This window comes from Acipenser ruthenus, chromosome 9 (assembly GCF_902713425.1).
Source record: "Acipenser ruthenus chromosome 9, fAciRut3.2 maternal haplotype, whole genome shotgun sequence".
Classification (NCBI taxonomy): domain Eukaryota; kingdom Metazoa; phylum Chordata; class Actinopteri; order Acipenseriformes; family Acipenseridae; genus Acipenser; species Acipenser ruthenus.
In genome coordinates, this window is record NC_081197.1 from 26,499,573 (window position 1) to 26,515,004 (window position 15,432).

At 42.3% G+C, this 15,432-nt stretch overlaps 1 protein-coding gene across 2 annotated transcripts in view; it reads right to left on the bottom strand.

The window, feature by feature from the left end:
- LOC117406093 (ribosomal RNA processing protein 1 homolog A-like) overlaps nt 1-4,597 on the bottom strand; it is a 78,482-nt gene extending 73,885 nt beyond the window's left edge. The window contains exons 1-2 of one of the 2 annotated variants that reach the window (XM_034009865.3): nt 4,383-4,597; nt 3,194-3,276 (exon numbers count right to left, since the gene is read on the bottom strand). In XM_034009865.3, the coding sequence (XP_033865756.3) occupies nt 3,194-3,276; nt 4,383-4,512 (213 nt within the window). In that variant the 5' untranslated portion in view covers nt 4,513-4,597. The remainder of the gene's footprint in view (nt 1-3,193; nt 3,277-4,382) is intronic. The other variant, XM_034009864.3, reaches the window with a different exon arrangement.
- Nucleotides 4,598-15,432: the final 10,835 nt, after the last annotated feature.

The following is a 15,432-nucleotide window of genomic DNA, read 5'->3' on the forward strand; positions in this document are numbered from 1 at the left end:
CCGTGCAGCGTATGAGCACTAGTGTAGATCCAGTTTACGTGTGCAACGTGTATGCTGAGCCCCGTGCGCACCGAGTAAGGAGGCTGTGTGGTCCAGTGGTTAAAGAAAAGGGCTTGTAAGCAGGAGGTCCCCGGTTCAAATCCCACCTCAGCCACTGACTCATTGTGTGACCCTGAGCAAGTCACTTAACCTCCTTGTGCTCCGTCTTTCGGGTGAGATGTAATTGTAAATGACTCTGCAGCTGATGCATAGTTCAAACACCCTAGTCTCTAAGTCGCCTTGGATAAAGGCGTCTGCTAAATAAACAAATAATAATAAAGTATCCTGTTTTCACTAGGTACCGTGCAGCACTGTGAGCTATGCATTAGGTTGAGCAGTGCTTATGCAACAAGCGTGACGTGCACTGCTTGCCCCGTGCGTCCCAAGCGCCGTGCGCACGGGGTACCATACACTACGTGTACTGCGTACCATGCAGCACCGTGCGTAACCGCACTAGAGAGGTAGAGGTACTAGCAATTGCGCACCACGTGCACTGTGTGTACCGAGCACTGCGCACACCGCGTACCATGCAACGCTATTGTGCACTACCGCTGAGGTGCTGTATGCCGCTTACACTAAGCACCTGTGCACCGAAATAATATATCACAGGCTATGCGTGCGCTGCGGTACTGCAGCACCGGGGAGGCTGCTACGCAAAGTGCGTACCCTAACCACATGGTCAACACACACACCTGGTCAGCGCATAGCGTGTACCGGGGGGGATGCAGGGCTGAAGCCGCGGTGGGCAAGTTTAAGCAAACAGTAAAACACGTTTTTTTAGAAAGATAGTAAAGGAGAGTACACCGCTTGTTTGCAAGGCCCAACTCACCGAGGTGGTTGGGCGCGGCCGGCAGGGTCTATTCAACAGCAGGGATGTGGCAAGGCCTAGCCCCGTGGAGAACAGTGCAGCTGGAGGAGGCCTAGCCCCGAGGAGGACACGTGTACTCTCAGGAAGAATAGACAATCATTCACGGATGACTGCACAGGCAGTCGCTCACATACGACTGACAGATTTAAAGAGCGACCTACCACGCAAGCGGGGAGGCCGCTGAAAGACAGAAAGGCAAAAGGACTCGGTCTTTTTCATAAGTCGTTGATTCCAGGAAATCGGCAAGCCGGCTTTCAGCACGAATGCAAGGGAAATAAAACTGACTTGAATCGACTCGAGAAGCTCTTTTCTATCAACACGCTCAGCTCAACACAGGGGTCTTACAGTACCGTCTTGAGGGAAAAAGAGAAAGATCTTCCTGCGAGTGACGGGTTTTATCCCTTCAGTAGGCGGGACCGAGTGCATCATCCCAGGAAGGGGCCTTTGGCAGCTCTGGTATAGAGAGCTCAGCAATACCTACCCGAAGGGCAGGAATATTCCATATCTAATGTAGTGGTGGTGGTCTTCGAATTGAAAGGGAACACGTTTTATGAACTCTGTCGCAGCGCTCAGCTCCCTACTGGTGCCGCACACACTAAACACGTCATGCAGCTGCTGAATGCAAACATACCCCCGGATGCAACAGCACATTCACATCACACTTTTCATGGAGTAAAGTTATGCAGTAAACCTGTAATATATAGTAACAGCAAACTGTTTTAGACTTTTGTGCTTTGTTGCTTTGTCTGTCAAATGTGTTCTAGAGGTCAAAAAAAAAAAATTATCGGTGCACAGAAATATATATTTTTTGTAACTTTACAACTGTCAGATATGCAAGACGTTGTTGAACAATATGCTTTAGTAAAATAAAATTTTATGTTATTGTAATGTGCCAACACAAGTTGAACCATTTGGGAACTGCTGTGTTTTATTAAAATATTTTTTTTAACTATTTTGTAGCCTATTTGATATGTGTTACACACACAGTGCATTTAAATCAATGTGGGTTTTATTTTTTAGGGAGATTCAGGTCACTCATCACGGTAATTTTTTCCTCATAGCTCTTAGATGAGGTGACACAGATTGAAACGTCAGTAAAGAAAATAGAGGGTTATGGCAAAGATGCAGCTCTCCTCTCTTGTAAAGGTAAAGTAAATGGTTCTGTATTTTGACGTTTCTGTTGTGGGGGGAGGGGGCTAGCGGTAAATTGTGTTTCAAACTGAAGTCTTATTCAGGTATATATTTCCATTCGGTAATAAAAATACTATTAAATAAAAGGCTCAAAACTACAGCTTGTGTGCGTGTCCCTTGTAAGTAACAGTCAGTCTATTTTTCATTCAGCTGTTTCCTTCAGTTTTCTTCACAGTTTTTGTAGATTCAGTATTTGGCCAAATCTTTTGAGATGGATTCGGTATTCGGCTGAATCCCAAAAACTTGGATTCGGTGGATCTCTACTAAATATATTTACAAAATATAGCGATACAAGAACACCATTTGTGCATGTTTTGGCAAACTGAGTTAATTAATACCAATAATTAGTAACTGTCTTTCTGTGTGTGACGTCAGTAGCTCAGCTTTGCAGTGGAAAAAACAACCCAGGCTCTCGTTGACCACACTGTGAGGGCTCGGTACGGCCCTGGCGCGGCTCGGTTGTGCAGTGGAAAAGAGGCATTAGTTTAATGTGTTGCTTACTTTCAATATGTTATTTTATTCTGTCAGTGTGAACATGTACCTCAATGCAGCAGTATTTGCAACACTATGCATCCACTGCCTCATCTGGCCTACTTCTGCTATTTGGCTTTTTTTATATTTCGAAACATTTGTTTTCTTTTGAATATTCATAAACTGATTTATGTTTTCTCTCCATTCCTCATCCACTTAAAATATTATATTTTTATGCAAGTATTTCAATTTAGTTTTTTTATCAAGCTAGTTACTACGCCCAGCACTTGCCACAATAATCAGACTTTGATTGGCCAACAGAATCAGATGATAATGTGTTGGCGAACAGAGAACCAATGTGCGTACGTCTAAACGTACCTGCTGTATACAAGGATGCAGTGTAAGGCTGCTTATTACAATGGCCGAGTCAAAATAAAAAAGCATTTTAAATAAAATAGTGTGTATTACCTAGAAAATAGTACTGGGAAAATACTGAATAGCAGACAAAAGATCAAGTGTAAATCAGTAAAAACCAAGGTTAAAAAAAAATAAAAAATCCTGACATTTTTTGGTGAAATTCAGAAAAGCAGAAATGCGCAACACTACAAATGCAGAATTACTTACTTGCAAAAGAGGCTTGTCTTGCATCCACATGCAGTAGAAAAGGCCCTTCCATATCTTGAGCAGTTCATCATTACTAAACCCACCTGCACAGAATAAGAAAATACAAGTGAAGGTTAATACTGTAAATGTTTTCATGTAGCCCAAGGGCGATTCCATAAGCAGCCACCACACCAGCGTACTATATTGTGAGTCAGACTTGGGATTGATGAAACTGTATATTTTGAGTGCTCCCATATAGAAAATAATGTTCAAATGCAAATATAGGTGTCTAATTAAAGATCTTGAGGCGTTCCCGTGGAAAAAAAATAGTTGTCTTATCCTATAGGCTACAATGGCCAATAATCCATTTAAAAATGTAAAAAATGTTGTTACCAGGGCTTGACACCAGTTGAATTTACAAGCAGATAAATTAGCTAGCCTACATTTTAAGTTTAGTGGCAGCCTTTCTCCTGCAATGCAACAGGATATGTTTTACACTGATAATTTTGTCTTAAAGTAATACAGTAATTCATTTTTATCACAGATTAAAACACACCTATAAACCAGTACTTTGGAAGGAAAATTACATCATGTGATGATATTAAAAAAAAACAGAGCAATGCTCCGGTTCAGCACCTTTTTCTGTACGCCATTTGGGACAGCTAAGTAATTCCTGATGGAGTCACCTAAATTAATTGACTTTGTGTATTGTTTTAATTTAAAATATTCACTGCTTTACAATATTTTGATATTTTTTTAAACGCAGCCTTAACATGTGAGTCATTTACAGAATTAGAAACATACCAATAATAGACCATTTTGTGTTCATAATAGCATCACTGCATACATGTGTCGTGGAGACTGCATATTTTATCTTTTGTGTTTAAATATATACACATTACATAATATGCGCAGTCTGTATGGGCGGAAGTCTTGCCTTCCAGCAGCAGTATGCACGTGTGAGATCAACATGTGCAACACACTCAACACTATACACATCCAAATCATCTAATCTGAACACGAAAGTTTAAACGTCTTTTCTAAACATACTCTGAACAACAATTATGCCTGTAACAATTATACAAACATGTACCATCTGCACGCCTATCAAAATTACTAAAACACACTACTTCAGTATAGTCCAGGCAGTACTATGTTACTGTTACGTGAGTCTATTCCATCGCAAGGTGGATTTCCGAACCTAAGTTACCTGTTGGTTTCTGTGATCTGATGCTGAGATATTTCCTCAGTTTCTTTATGGCGCGGGTCCGGATAGGTTTTTCGTTCGAAGCTAGTCTCTGTGCAAACTGGATTTCTGGAGATTGTAACATCGGCGCCATCTTGCCTCTATGTCTTAGAACACTCACGTGGACTACGTTATTTCAGACGCGCAGTTTGATGACATAGTGGTGTGTGGAGGGTTGTCCAGCTGCAAATATACTGGCTGCGTTCGGGTTACTCGTACAAAGTCTGCGCCTGACGTCACGGTCTGCGGAGACGGAGCTAGGACAGCTTTGGGAGGTTTCCCAGCACAGTCGACTGAGCAAACATCATAACTAGACTAGTAAATACATTATGCAAACACTTATTTCAGTAACCCCAAGACCATCTTTTATTAGGAATCTGTTTAAGCAATTAAAGTTATGTACATCAGTTTTATATGGAGGATATTCCATGCCAAAGTTATAAATAAATAAATAAATAAATAAATAAACACAGGAATAAATAAATAAATTGACATTTATTTATTTATTTATTTATTCATTCCTGTATTTATTTATTTATTTATAATTTTGGCATTGAATATCTTCCATAGTTTTTCTAGTCCCGCTTGAAAATTAAATGCAAATATTGCAGAATATATGTGCCGGTATTTGTCATTCACAATACAATAGTTGTAATTTATACAAGCTATTTTTCTGTGTTGTTCACACCCCTATTCGAGGTGGCACTACCAAGATCACTGGGTGAGTTAACGATACGCATACTTTGCAAAGTCTGCGCAGATTCTGCGGAAAACCTGTCCAAATTCATCGTCTGCGTGAACTCAGCCGGAAAAGACGTCACCGTAGGTCAAGCATCCGCGGGCTTAAATGAGGTAGTGGGTGCGTTCACGAGAGGCAGACTTTGTTAAGTCTGCGCAGATTCTGAAAATTCATTGGCTACTTGCTCCGATTCTGTGCAGAATGACTAAAGTCTGCGTGTCGTGAACGCACCCACTGCGCTGGAGCAGCCGCGGCTCAAACAATAGACGAGCGTTGGCTGATAAAGAAGTGTGTAGGCAACCAGATACAATCCTCACTCCATGTGCTACTGCCACCTAGTCAGGGTGTGAATCGCCTTCGTGTCATTAATTATCTTATGAATGATTTGTAATACAAATTAAAATAATTTGAACTATTTTTGTCGCAGATCAAAATATAGTACTGTCTAACAACCCCTTTGTGAGAGGACGGGGGGTGGGGGGGGAATCCTGGCCGTTATAATACTCATTAATTTGTCTCACATCACAAAACATACATTTATATTATCTCTTTATAGCAGGGACTGTTTCTACTATACATTTTCTGATCATGCTGTAAGTTATGAAGCTGGTGGAGCACAAAGGGAACTTCAATTGCATCTACTTCTGCGATTAGAATTTCTCTCAACACCTCCTCCATTTTGGTTCTGCTCAGGACTGTTCATCTACCAAAGCTGGCCACGCTCCGTCTGCACAGACCGTGACGTTACGCGCAGACTCCAGTCGTGAACTCACCCAGTTTCTCACTCGTTCCATAAGCCCCGCCCCTCTCGTCACGTTTCAAGCCATGCCTCTTCATGACAGCGAAGAACACAGAACCAAACCTGACGTCACTGAATATTTCACGCGCCAGACGAGCGGGAACCAATGGAGTCAGGCTGATGTCAAGTCTCCGCCCCCCCCCTCCCCCTCCGTCATGTGACATGTCAGCGTTCTGTTGCTATGCGCGTCACTGCTTTGCTCCACTGGTCTTGACACTTGGAGTTTATTGACGCTGTCATACAATTGTCTACACAGAGAAACGAAACTGCATCAAATAATTTACCTGGAGTTCATTGACGCTGTCATACAATTGTCTACACAGAGAAATCTTTTTACAGTAGAAATTTGTAATACTGTGGGGGTTTTTTCAAGTACATTTATCAATTGACATGGATCACTTGAGAGCAGTATATCGCTACCTAAGCACAGGTCAGTATCCTGAAAAAAAAAACACCAAATAGAAGAGGGGTATCAGAAGGAAAGCCATTACATTTGTTGGAAAGGTAAAAAAAAGAGAAAGAATTATTGAAAAATAATATGAATATATTACAAGTTATTGAAGCTGTCTCGTATTTTTGAAGACATACATAGACATTTAAATGACATATATGTGTGTGTATATATATATATATATATATATATATATATATATATATATATATATATATATATATATATATATGTCACTTATTTAAATGTCTATGTACGTCTTCAATATATAACGAACTCAATATATAATGTTGTACATATCTTTCTCAAGGGAGCATGTTTTGAGACCTGTTGATTTGGAGAAATATTGTAGATGTTTCAGCACTTGAATTTGATTATTTCTAATCTTTAATTTTTAATTGGTACGGTAGTCATAGTTTCTGAGCTACTGAATTATTGCCTGATTTGAGTATTTATACATGCATATGAGAAAAGGTTTTAAAAATATGTACACAAAGGGTTTAATATATATATATATATATATATATATATATATATATATATATATATATACAGTATATATATAGATAGATAGATAGATAGATAGATAGATAGATAGATAGATATACACACACACACATACACACACACACAGACTCACACACACACATAGGTTATTTGGAATTGTTTAAATAACTAATAGCAGAAATGTGAGTACCAGAAAACATAATTTGTATTAAAGAAAGAAAAAATAAATATATAAAAATTACATAACTTAGGAGTCTGTGTTTCTAAGAAATGACCAGTATCAAGGGCAGAGATAGTTTTCCACAACATTTCAGTAGTGTCAGTGGTCTTTTCAAGGGCTGTATTACAATGAATGCTTTTCAGATTCCTTTGAATAGGTTTTAGCTCATTCTTTTTAAAAACATTCATTTAAAAACCTCCCTCATTGAAGTATTTATTGTAATATTATCTTTCCTTTTGTTTTATCTGTCACGTAAGTACCTGTATATCCCTGATCTCTTACGCCTTTGAGGTGCTGTGAGAGAACCCCCCTCCCAGAGGTAAATTTCTGTGATGTGGAGGTCTACTGCACATGCAAGAGACTATACAGGATTGCACTGGAGCTGATGGTGGAATGCGGGAGGTGTGGCGAATGGTTCCATGGCCCATGCCAAGATCTACGTCCAGATTACCTCCTAAATATGGAGTTTTACGTTCTCCATTTGCAGAGTTACACACATGGGTAAGTATGGTGTAAAGGTGTAACAGATTTATTATTTTGTTTTTTACTGTATATGTTTTTTTTGTAAATTTTATACTAAGCATTCTAGCTTGGTATATTATACTAACAGTAAAATTTGGTAATGCCTATCAAGCAACATTATCATAATACAGCTATTTACAAATGTACATTTCATTTTAATTGGTATGGTACTCTTAGTTTCTGAGCTACTGAATTATTGCATGACTTAAGTATTTCCGGGGCAGAGATATCAAAAGTAAATTGGATGTCAGTTTTAACACCCACCTTGTTTAATGTAGTTATTGTGAACCAGCTGGGGAGGTGCTGATTCACTGTATTTAAGTGAAATTGTGCAAAAGTCCCGCATAAATGATTAATGCTCAAACTGAACGCAGTAGAGATTCAAGGAAATGCATGCACATGGATTAGGGAGTGGTTAACATGTAGAAAACAGAAGGTAATGATTAGAGGAGAAACCTCAAAATGGAGCAAGGTAACCAGTGGTGTGTACCACAGGGATCAGTATTAGGTTCTCTGCTATTCCTAATCTACATTAATGATTTAGATTCTGGTATAGTAAGCAAACATGTTAAATTTGCAGATGACACAAAAATAGGAGGCGTGGCAAACACTGTTGCAGCAGCAAAGGTCATTCAAAATGATCTAGACAGCATTCAGAACTGGGCAGACAGATTGCAAATGACATTTAATAAAGAAAAGTGTAAGGTACTGCATGCAGGCAATAAAAATATGCATTATAAATATCATATGGGAGATACTGAAATTGAAGAAGGAATCTATGAAAAGGACAATGTGGGGAAGCTATAAAAAAAGCCAACAAGATGCTCAGATATATTGTGAGAAGTGTTTAAATCAAGGGAAGTAATGTTAACCCTTAGCGGTCCATTTATTCAGTGCGTGTCAGGCGCGTCAGGTCCAATTTATTTTCACATGCGCAGTTTATTTTAGACACGCTGTTTAAAAGTATCACAGTACTTTTTTCTTTTTTTTTCACAGTAAAACAGGTTTAAAAGGCCCTGCATATCAACAGGACACTCAGTACTGCATCTCTAGCCCCGCCCCACCCCTTGTTCGCTGTATTTATCACATACCTCTACATAGTAGTGCATACAGATAAATCATCTCCTGATCACTCGTTTTATCACCAAACTCCTCAATAATGCGATCCAAGTCCAAAATTATTTTATTACTATAACATCTAAAAAAAGCTCTGCAAATGTCTGATATTCTTTGAGCACTGGATGCAGAAGCAGCTATCTTGTTTGTTTATGTCCGTGTTATCTATGTGGTGTTAAGAACATAAGAACATAAGAAAGTTTACAAACGAGAGGAGGCCATTCAGCCCATCTTGCTCGTTTGGTTGTTAGTAGCTTATTGATCCCAGAATCTCATCAAGCAGCTTCTTGAAGGATCCCAGGGTGTCAGCTTCAACAACATTACTGGGGAGTTGGTTCCAGACCCTCACAATTCTCTGTGTAAAAAAGTGCCTCCTATTTGCTGTTCTGAATGCCCCTTTATCTAATCTCCATTTATGACCCCTGGTCCTTTTTTCTTTTTTCAAGTCAAAGAAGTCCCCCGGGTTGACATTGTCTATACCTTTTAGGATTTTGAATGTTTGAATCAGATCGCCGATTAGTCTTCTTTGTTCAAGACTGAATAGATTCAATTCTTTTAGCCTGTCTGCATACGACATGCCTTTTAAACCTGGGATAATTCTGGTTGCTCTTCTTTGCACTCTTTCTCGAGCAGCAATATTCTTTTTGTAACGAGGTGACCAGAACTGAACACAATATTCTAGGTGAGGACTTACCTAGAATATGTTGGGGCTATCTGTATTCATACGCCCCTTTTTTTTGTGTTAGCCATCTATAAACACACAGGTAACAATTATTGACAAGACAAACAAACAAACACTCACGATACTCTTAATACACAATGCACGGGTTCTTCCAGGTCTATTTCGAAACCAAAAACAAAGGAAAAGATTTACAATTCTCCAGCCCCTTTTATGCGATTATGCATGACCCCTTGGTAAACGATTCCCAGCAGCTGCTACCTCGTTTACCTTCCAGGTCAATACGTTCTTGCAACTGAGTCTTGTCTTTTTCCAGGCTGACTGACCTCCCAACCCAGGGAATGAACTGTCAGGCCAACCTGTCCAAAGCCTTTCTCTTTTGCTACTTAGTGCCCTCACAGGTCGAGAGGGAGATTTACAACCAGAACTCATTATTTTCGGAACTCATTATTTTCGGAACTCATTATTTGTCACATATCCCACCGCTCAAAGTGGAGCCGAAGGAACACTCGGCTGAATCTATCTTTCCCATTTCTCCCCCCTCCTGGGAAAAATAATCCGCATTTTGATGGTCTTTCCCTGCACGGTGTACCATATGGTACATGAAGGGCTGCAACACCAGATACCACCGAGTTATCCGGGCATTGCTGTCCTTCATTGTGCTTAACCACAAGATCAGATCAAATGAATGTCCCAGCAGGTAGTATCGTAAAGAGTGAGTAGCCCATTTAATGGCCAAACACTCCTTTTCGACTACGGAGTAGTTGCGTTCCCGAGGTAGCATTTTTTTACTGATATACAGTATCAGGTGTTCTACTCCATCTACCTTTTGAGACAAGACAGCACCCAAACCCACATCCGAGGAATCGGTGTGGAGGATGAATCTTTTGGTGAAATCTGGTGTGATAAGAGTGGGGCATGGCAAAGTCTACGCTTAATAGTATCAAACACCCCCTGACACTCAGCTGACCACTTAATTAAATTTGGAGCACTCTTTTTGGTGAGGTCAACTAAAGGGTTAACACTGTGGCATACTCGGGGATAAAGCGGCGGTAATAACTGGCTAATCCTAGTAGTGATCTCACCTGAGTCTTGGTTTTGGGGATCGCTGCATCAACCGAAGCCTGGATTTTAGTGACTACAGGTCTCACCCTTCCATTCCCCATTAAAAATCTCAAATATTGAGTCTTGGCAAACGCACATTTTCTAGTTAGCTGTCAGCCGTGTTACCCTTAGAGACTAAGGACGGTTGCAATCCTAGCCAAATGCTCTCGCCAGGTGTAGCTGTAAATGACCACGTCATCAATATACGCTGCTGCATATGGTCCATCAGTCTCTGAAAGGCAGTGGTTGCACTATGTAGCCCAAACGGCATGGTTTTAAAGTGAAACAGCCCCTCTGGTGTTGAAAATGCAGTTTTCTCTCTAGAACTGCGTGTTAAAGGGATCTGCCAGTACCCCTTCGTCAGGTCCAAAGTGGAGATAAACTTCGCCTTACCCAGTCTGTCTAAAAGTTTGTTGACCCGAGGCATAGGGTACTCATCGAACTTGGCAATAGCGTTTACCTTCCTGAAATCCACGCGGAAGCGGTTGGTGCCGTCTTTCTTAGCCACTATGACAATAGGACTGCACCACTCGCTCCTGGAAGGTTCAATCACCCCAAGCTCGAGCATGTCCCATACCTCTTTGCGAAAGCCACTTCGTCGACTTTCTGGGATCCAGTAAGGTCTCTCCCGCGTGATGACACCTGGTGGAGAGATAATGTCATATTCAACCAAATTAGTTCTGCTGGGCAAGTCAGAAAAAACATCGCTGAATTCAATAAGCTTACGCAGCTCCCGTTGCTGGTCTGGAACCAATTGTTCCTCCATCAGAATGATTTTTGTGCTAGGAGTCTCTGGACATGGGCCTAAATCATCCTCTATGTTGCCTGGGGCTATAAACAAGACCTTCCTTGCCTGCCAGGACTATAATAAATTGACATGATAAATTTCACGTTCATTACAGCGATCGGGCTGTCTAATTTCATAACTCACCTTTCCTATAGCCCAAATCACTTCATATGGCCCCTGCCATTTAGCACATAACTTGGATTCTGGTGAGGGACGTAGCAGCATTACCTTGTCTCCTGGTCGAAAAGTTTGAATTAGTGCATTTTTGTTGTAATGCTGCTGTAATGCTTTTGTTGTAATGCTGCGGTGCTGAGCCGATCTGAGGTTGTCCTGGGCCAAATGACCAAATCTAGGCGATCTCTTAGTAGGAGCACATGCTTCACTACATTTTTGGATGAGCCTTTGTGCTCTCCCACCCCTTTCTCAACAGATCGAGGATGCCGCGAGGCTGTTGGCCGTTCAAGAGCTCGAAGGGGGAGAACCCTGTCGAGCTCTGCGGCACCTCTCTCACTGCAAAAAGGAGGTAGGGATGGAGCAATGCCCAATGTTTTTGCTCTTGCGTTACAAACCGTCTCAGCATCAACTTCAAGCTCTGATTAAAATGTTCCACCAAACCGTCTGTCTGTGGATGATAAACAGACGTCCTGATGGGACGTATTTTTAATATTTTATATATCTGCTGTAACGTTTTAGACAGAAAGTTGGTTCCATGATCAGTCAAGATCTCCTTGGGGATCCCTACTCTAGCCATAATCTGTACTAACTCGGTGGCTATTGCAGCGGCACTAGTGGACCTCAATGGAACTGCCTCTGAAAATCACGTTGCATATGATCTACCACTACTAATATATGCATATACCCAGAGTCAGAAGGTAGCAAAGGGCCCACTATGTCCATTGCAATGCGTTCAAAAGGAATGGAAATAATTGGCAGTGGAACCAAAGGGGCGGGGCACACTCGACCCGGCGCTACTTGCTGGCAGTCTGGGCATGTGGCTACATATTTCGACACATCAGTATGAAGACCTACCCAATAGAATCGAGCCAATATCCGCTCCCTTGTCTTGTCAGCTCTGAGGTGCCCCGCAAAAGGGATATCATGCGCCAGCCTCATGACCTCGGTCCGACAAGACGGGGGAACCAATAATTGTGTTACAGGCTGTCCTGTGCCCGCGGCTAGATTTACCCTATACAGTAATTGCCCCTTGATACTGAAGTGTGGATATACTAGTGCCCCAGCGCCATCAACATCCTTACCTTCAATAGACCGGACCTGCCCCCAAGCGTGCACTAGTGACGGGTCATTATGTTGGCCCCACACTATGTCCGCGCTTGAGTACCACATGTCCGGTATATTGAGAGGGGCCGGAGTAGTTTCTGCCCTGGATGGCCCTGTAACCTCGCCCTCTCGGTCACACTGCATTCCGACTCCTTTTGACTGGCGTTTGTTACCATTCAAGCACTCTCCCACCAGACCCCAGCCTTGTCTCAGTGATGCTCCCTCCCATTTTGCGGGCCTTCTCTCTTTATTTGTTTTTCTAGGATGGAAAATGGGAGAAAACATTTCGGCTTGATACAGGAAATGGCCACCTGACCTCGTGGCCGCCACGACACACCGCCCAAGAAAGCTGTTCTAATTAAGGTTTGCTCACATCCTGTGTCCACTAATGCATGGGTTTTCAGATTGCCTAAAATCACATCAATCATACAAGGCCCCTCCCGACCATTTTCCCCACGCTTACCTATCTCAGGTGCCCAATTACACTAGGCCACATCACCCTCCATGGCAGCGGGGCATGACCTGGCCAGATGTCCCTGTTGGTTGCACCTAAAACACGTTGGGGGGACAGATGGAACATTGGTTATGTAGTTGTCCAGTTGCTGGCAGGGGCAGCACCTCTACCCCAGCTAGGGGCCAACCTTGGTCTCCATGAAGAGGAGGCAAGGGGGCCCATTGGGGTTGGCGGTCTCGGAGGTCTGGGTCCCGGGACTGATGGTAGGGGTAGTGTTGGAGGAGAGAGGTAGGGGTCGGCTGCTCCAAGGGGCGGGAACCGTCAGTATCCCAATCCGAGCGGAGACCAGCGAGTCCTCGTAATCCTCGGCCAGTTTTATGGCGGCTTCCAGGGTGTCGGGGTTGTGGCGCCGTATCCAGTCCTGAGTATCGGCGCCGACCACATGGCAGAATTGCTCCACCACCACTGCTTCCCCCATTTCTTCTCTTGGGTCAGCCAGTGGACCATGTGGTCACACAACTGCTCTGCAACCACCCTGGGGCGTGTCTCCGGGGATCTTCGGTACTCTCTGAACCGTACCCGGCGGGTCTCTGCCGTAATGTTGAGGCGGCGGAGAATGGCCAGCTTGACCAGGTCATAACTGGCGGCGCTGAGGTCGCTCATTGCCTGGTAGGCTGCCTGAGCCTCCCTGATCAGGCAGGGTCCCAGCTGGCTTGCCCAGAGCTCCCACGGCCATGACGCGGTGGTAGCCATCCTCTCAAACGCCACCAAGTACACCTCTGGGTCATCCTCCGCCGTCATCTTCATCGCCCGAGCCTTCGGTGCCGACATTGCTGGAGTTACGGTAGGGGCTGGTGCTGTGGAAAAACGAACGAAAAGATTTACAATTCTCCAGCCCCTTTTATGCAATTATGCATGACCCATTGGTAAGCGAATCCATTTGATTCTATTGCCTGCAGCTGCTACCTCGTTTACCTTCCAGGTCAATACATTCCTGCACTGAAGTCTCGTCTTTTTCCAGGCTGACTGACTTCCCGACCCAGGGAATGAACTGTCAGGACAACCTGTCTAAAGCCTTTCCCTTTCGCTACTTAGTACCCTCACAGGTCGAGAGGGAGATTTACAACCAGAACTCATTATATTTTCGTCACATATCCCACCGCTCAGAGTGGAGCCGAAGGAACACTCGGCTGAATCTATCTTTCCCATTAAAGTATTGTTTTGTTTTTGTTAACTGTCTCTAGAGCAGTTAGCAGCTGTTGCCAGTTACCGTGCAAAGTGAGGTTGGAACCTATTTAAGCTGAGTGAATCTACTAGTGGTCAGTCTACAGGTAACCGGAGTCTACAGGTAACCGTCACATGTGGTCATTTCTGTTAAAATGTCTGGCGACAGGAAAGGTAGAGGTGTTAATTCGTATACTTCTCAGATGTACTTCCACGAAGCGATCAGCCAAACGTCGTTTTGTTTCACCAATATATAGCTTGTTACATTTGATGCAGCCAATGCAATATACTATTCCTTTACTAATGCAAGTAAAAGTATCATGGATAGTAAATAAGGATTTTGCTCCCTTAACTACTGTGTTGCTGTGAATGTATTTACAAGTAGCACAGCGTGACCTATTGCATGGAAACGTACCCTTAAGACTGTCCAAATTGGGTCAAATGTTACTGTGGACCAGATGCTCTCTTAGATTTTTGTCTCTTCTGTATGACATTAGAGGAGGGTTATTGAAAATATGAGCTGTAGAAGGATCATCTTGAAGAATGCTAAAATTTCTTTGGATGATGTGTTGTACTTTTATGGTCATAGGATGATATGTAAGAACAAGGGGAATACGATTGTTGGTATTCTGTGTTTTGGTTTTGTACAAGGCATCCTTTCTGTTTATTGTCGATACACTTAACTGACTGTCTGGAAAACCACAGTTTCTGAAAAATGCACACATGTCATTTGTTTTATAAAAAAAATAAACTACCCTCACTGGAAATGGGTCTCAGTCTTAGTAATTGGGAGTATGGAATGGAGTTGCGACAAGCTTTGGATGTGAGGAGTCGTATCTTAGATATGAATGAGAGTCTGTTTCTTTGTAGAAAATTGTAGTATTGATGGTACAATTAGAAACCGTGATGGTAATGTCTAAGAAAGAAATTTGTTTAGAAATGTTCCATGTATACTTTAGAGCTGGATGAGACTGGTCAATAAAATGTATGAAATCCATTAAATCTTAATTAGTGTTATTTGAGATGCCAAATATGTCGTCAATGTATCTAAGATATAAAATTGGTGTATGTCCCTTGTACTGTTGAAAAACTTTATTTTCAATCCATCCCATAAAAAGACAGACATAAGAGGGC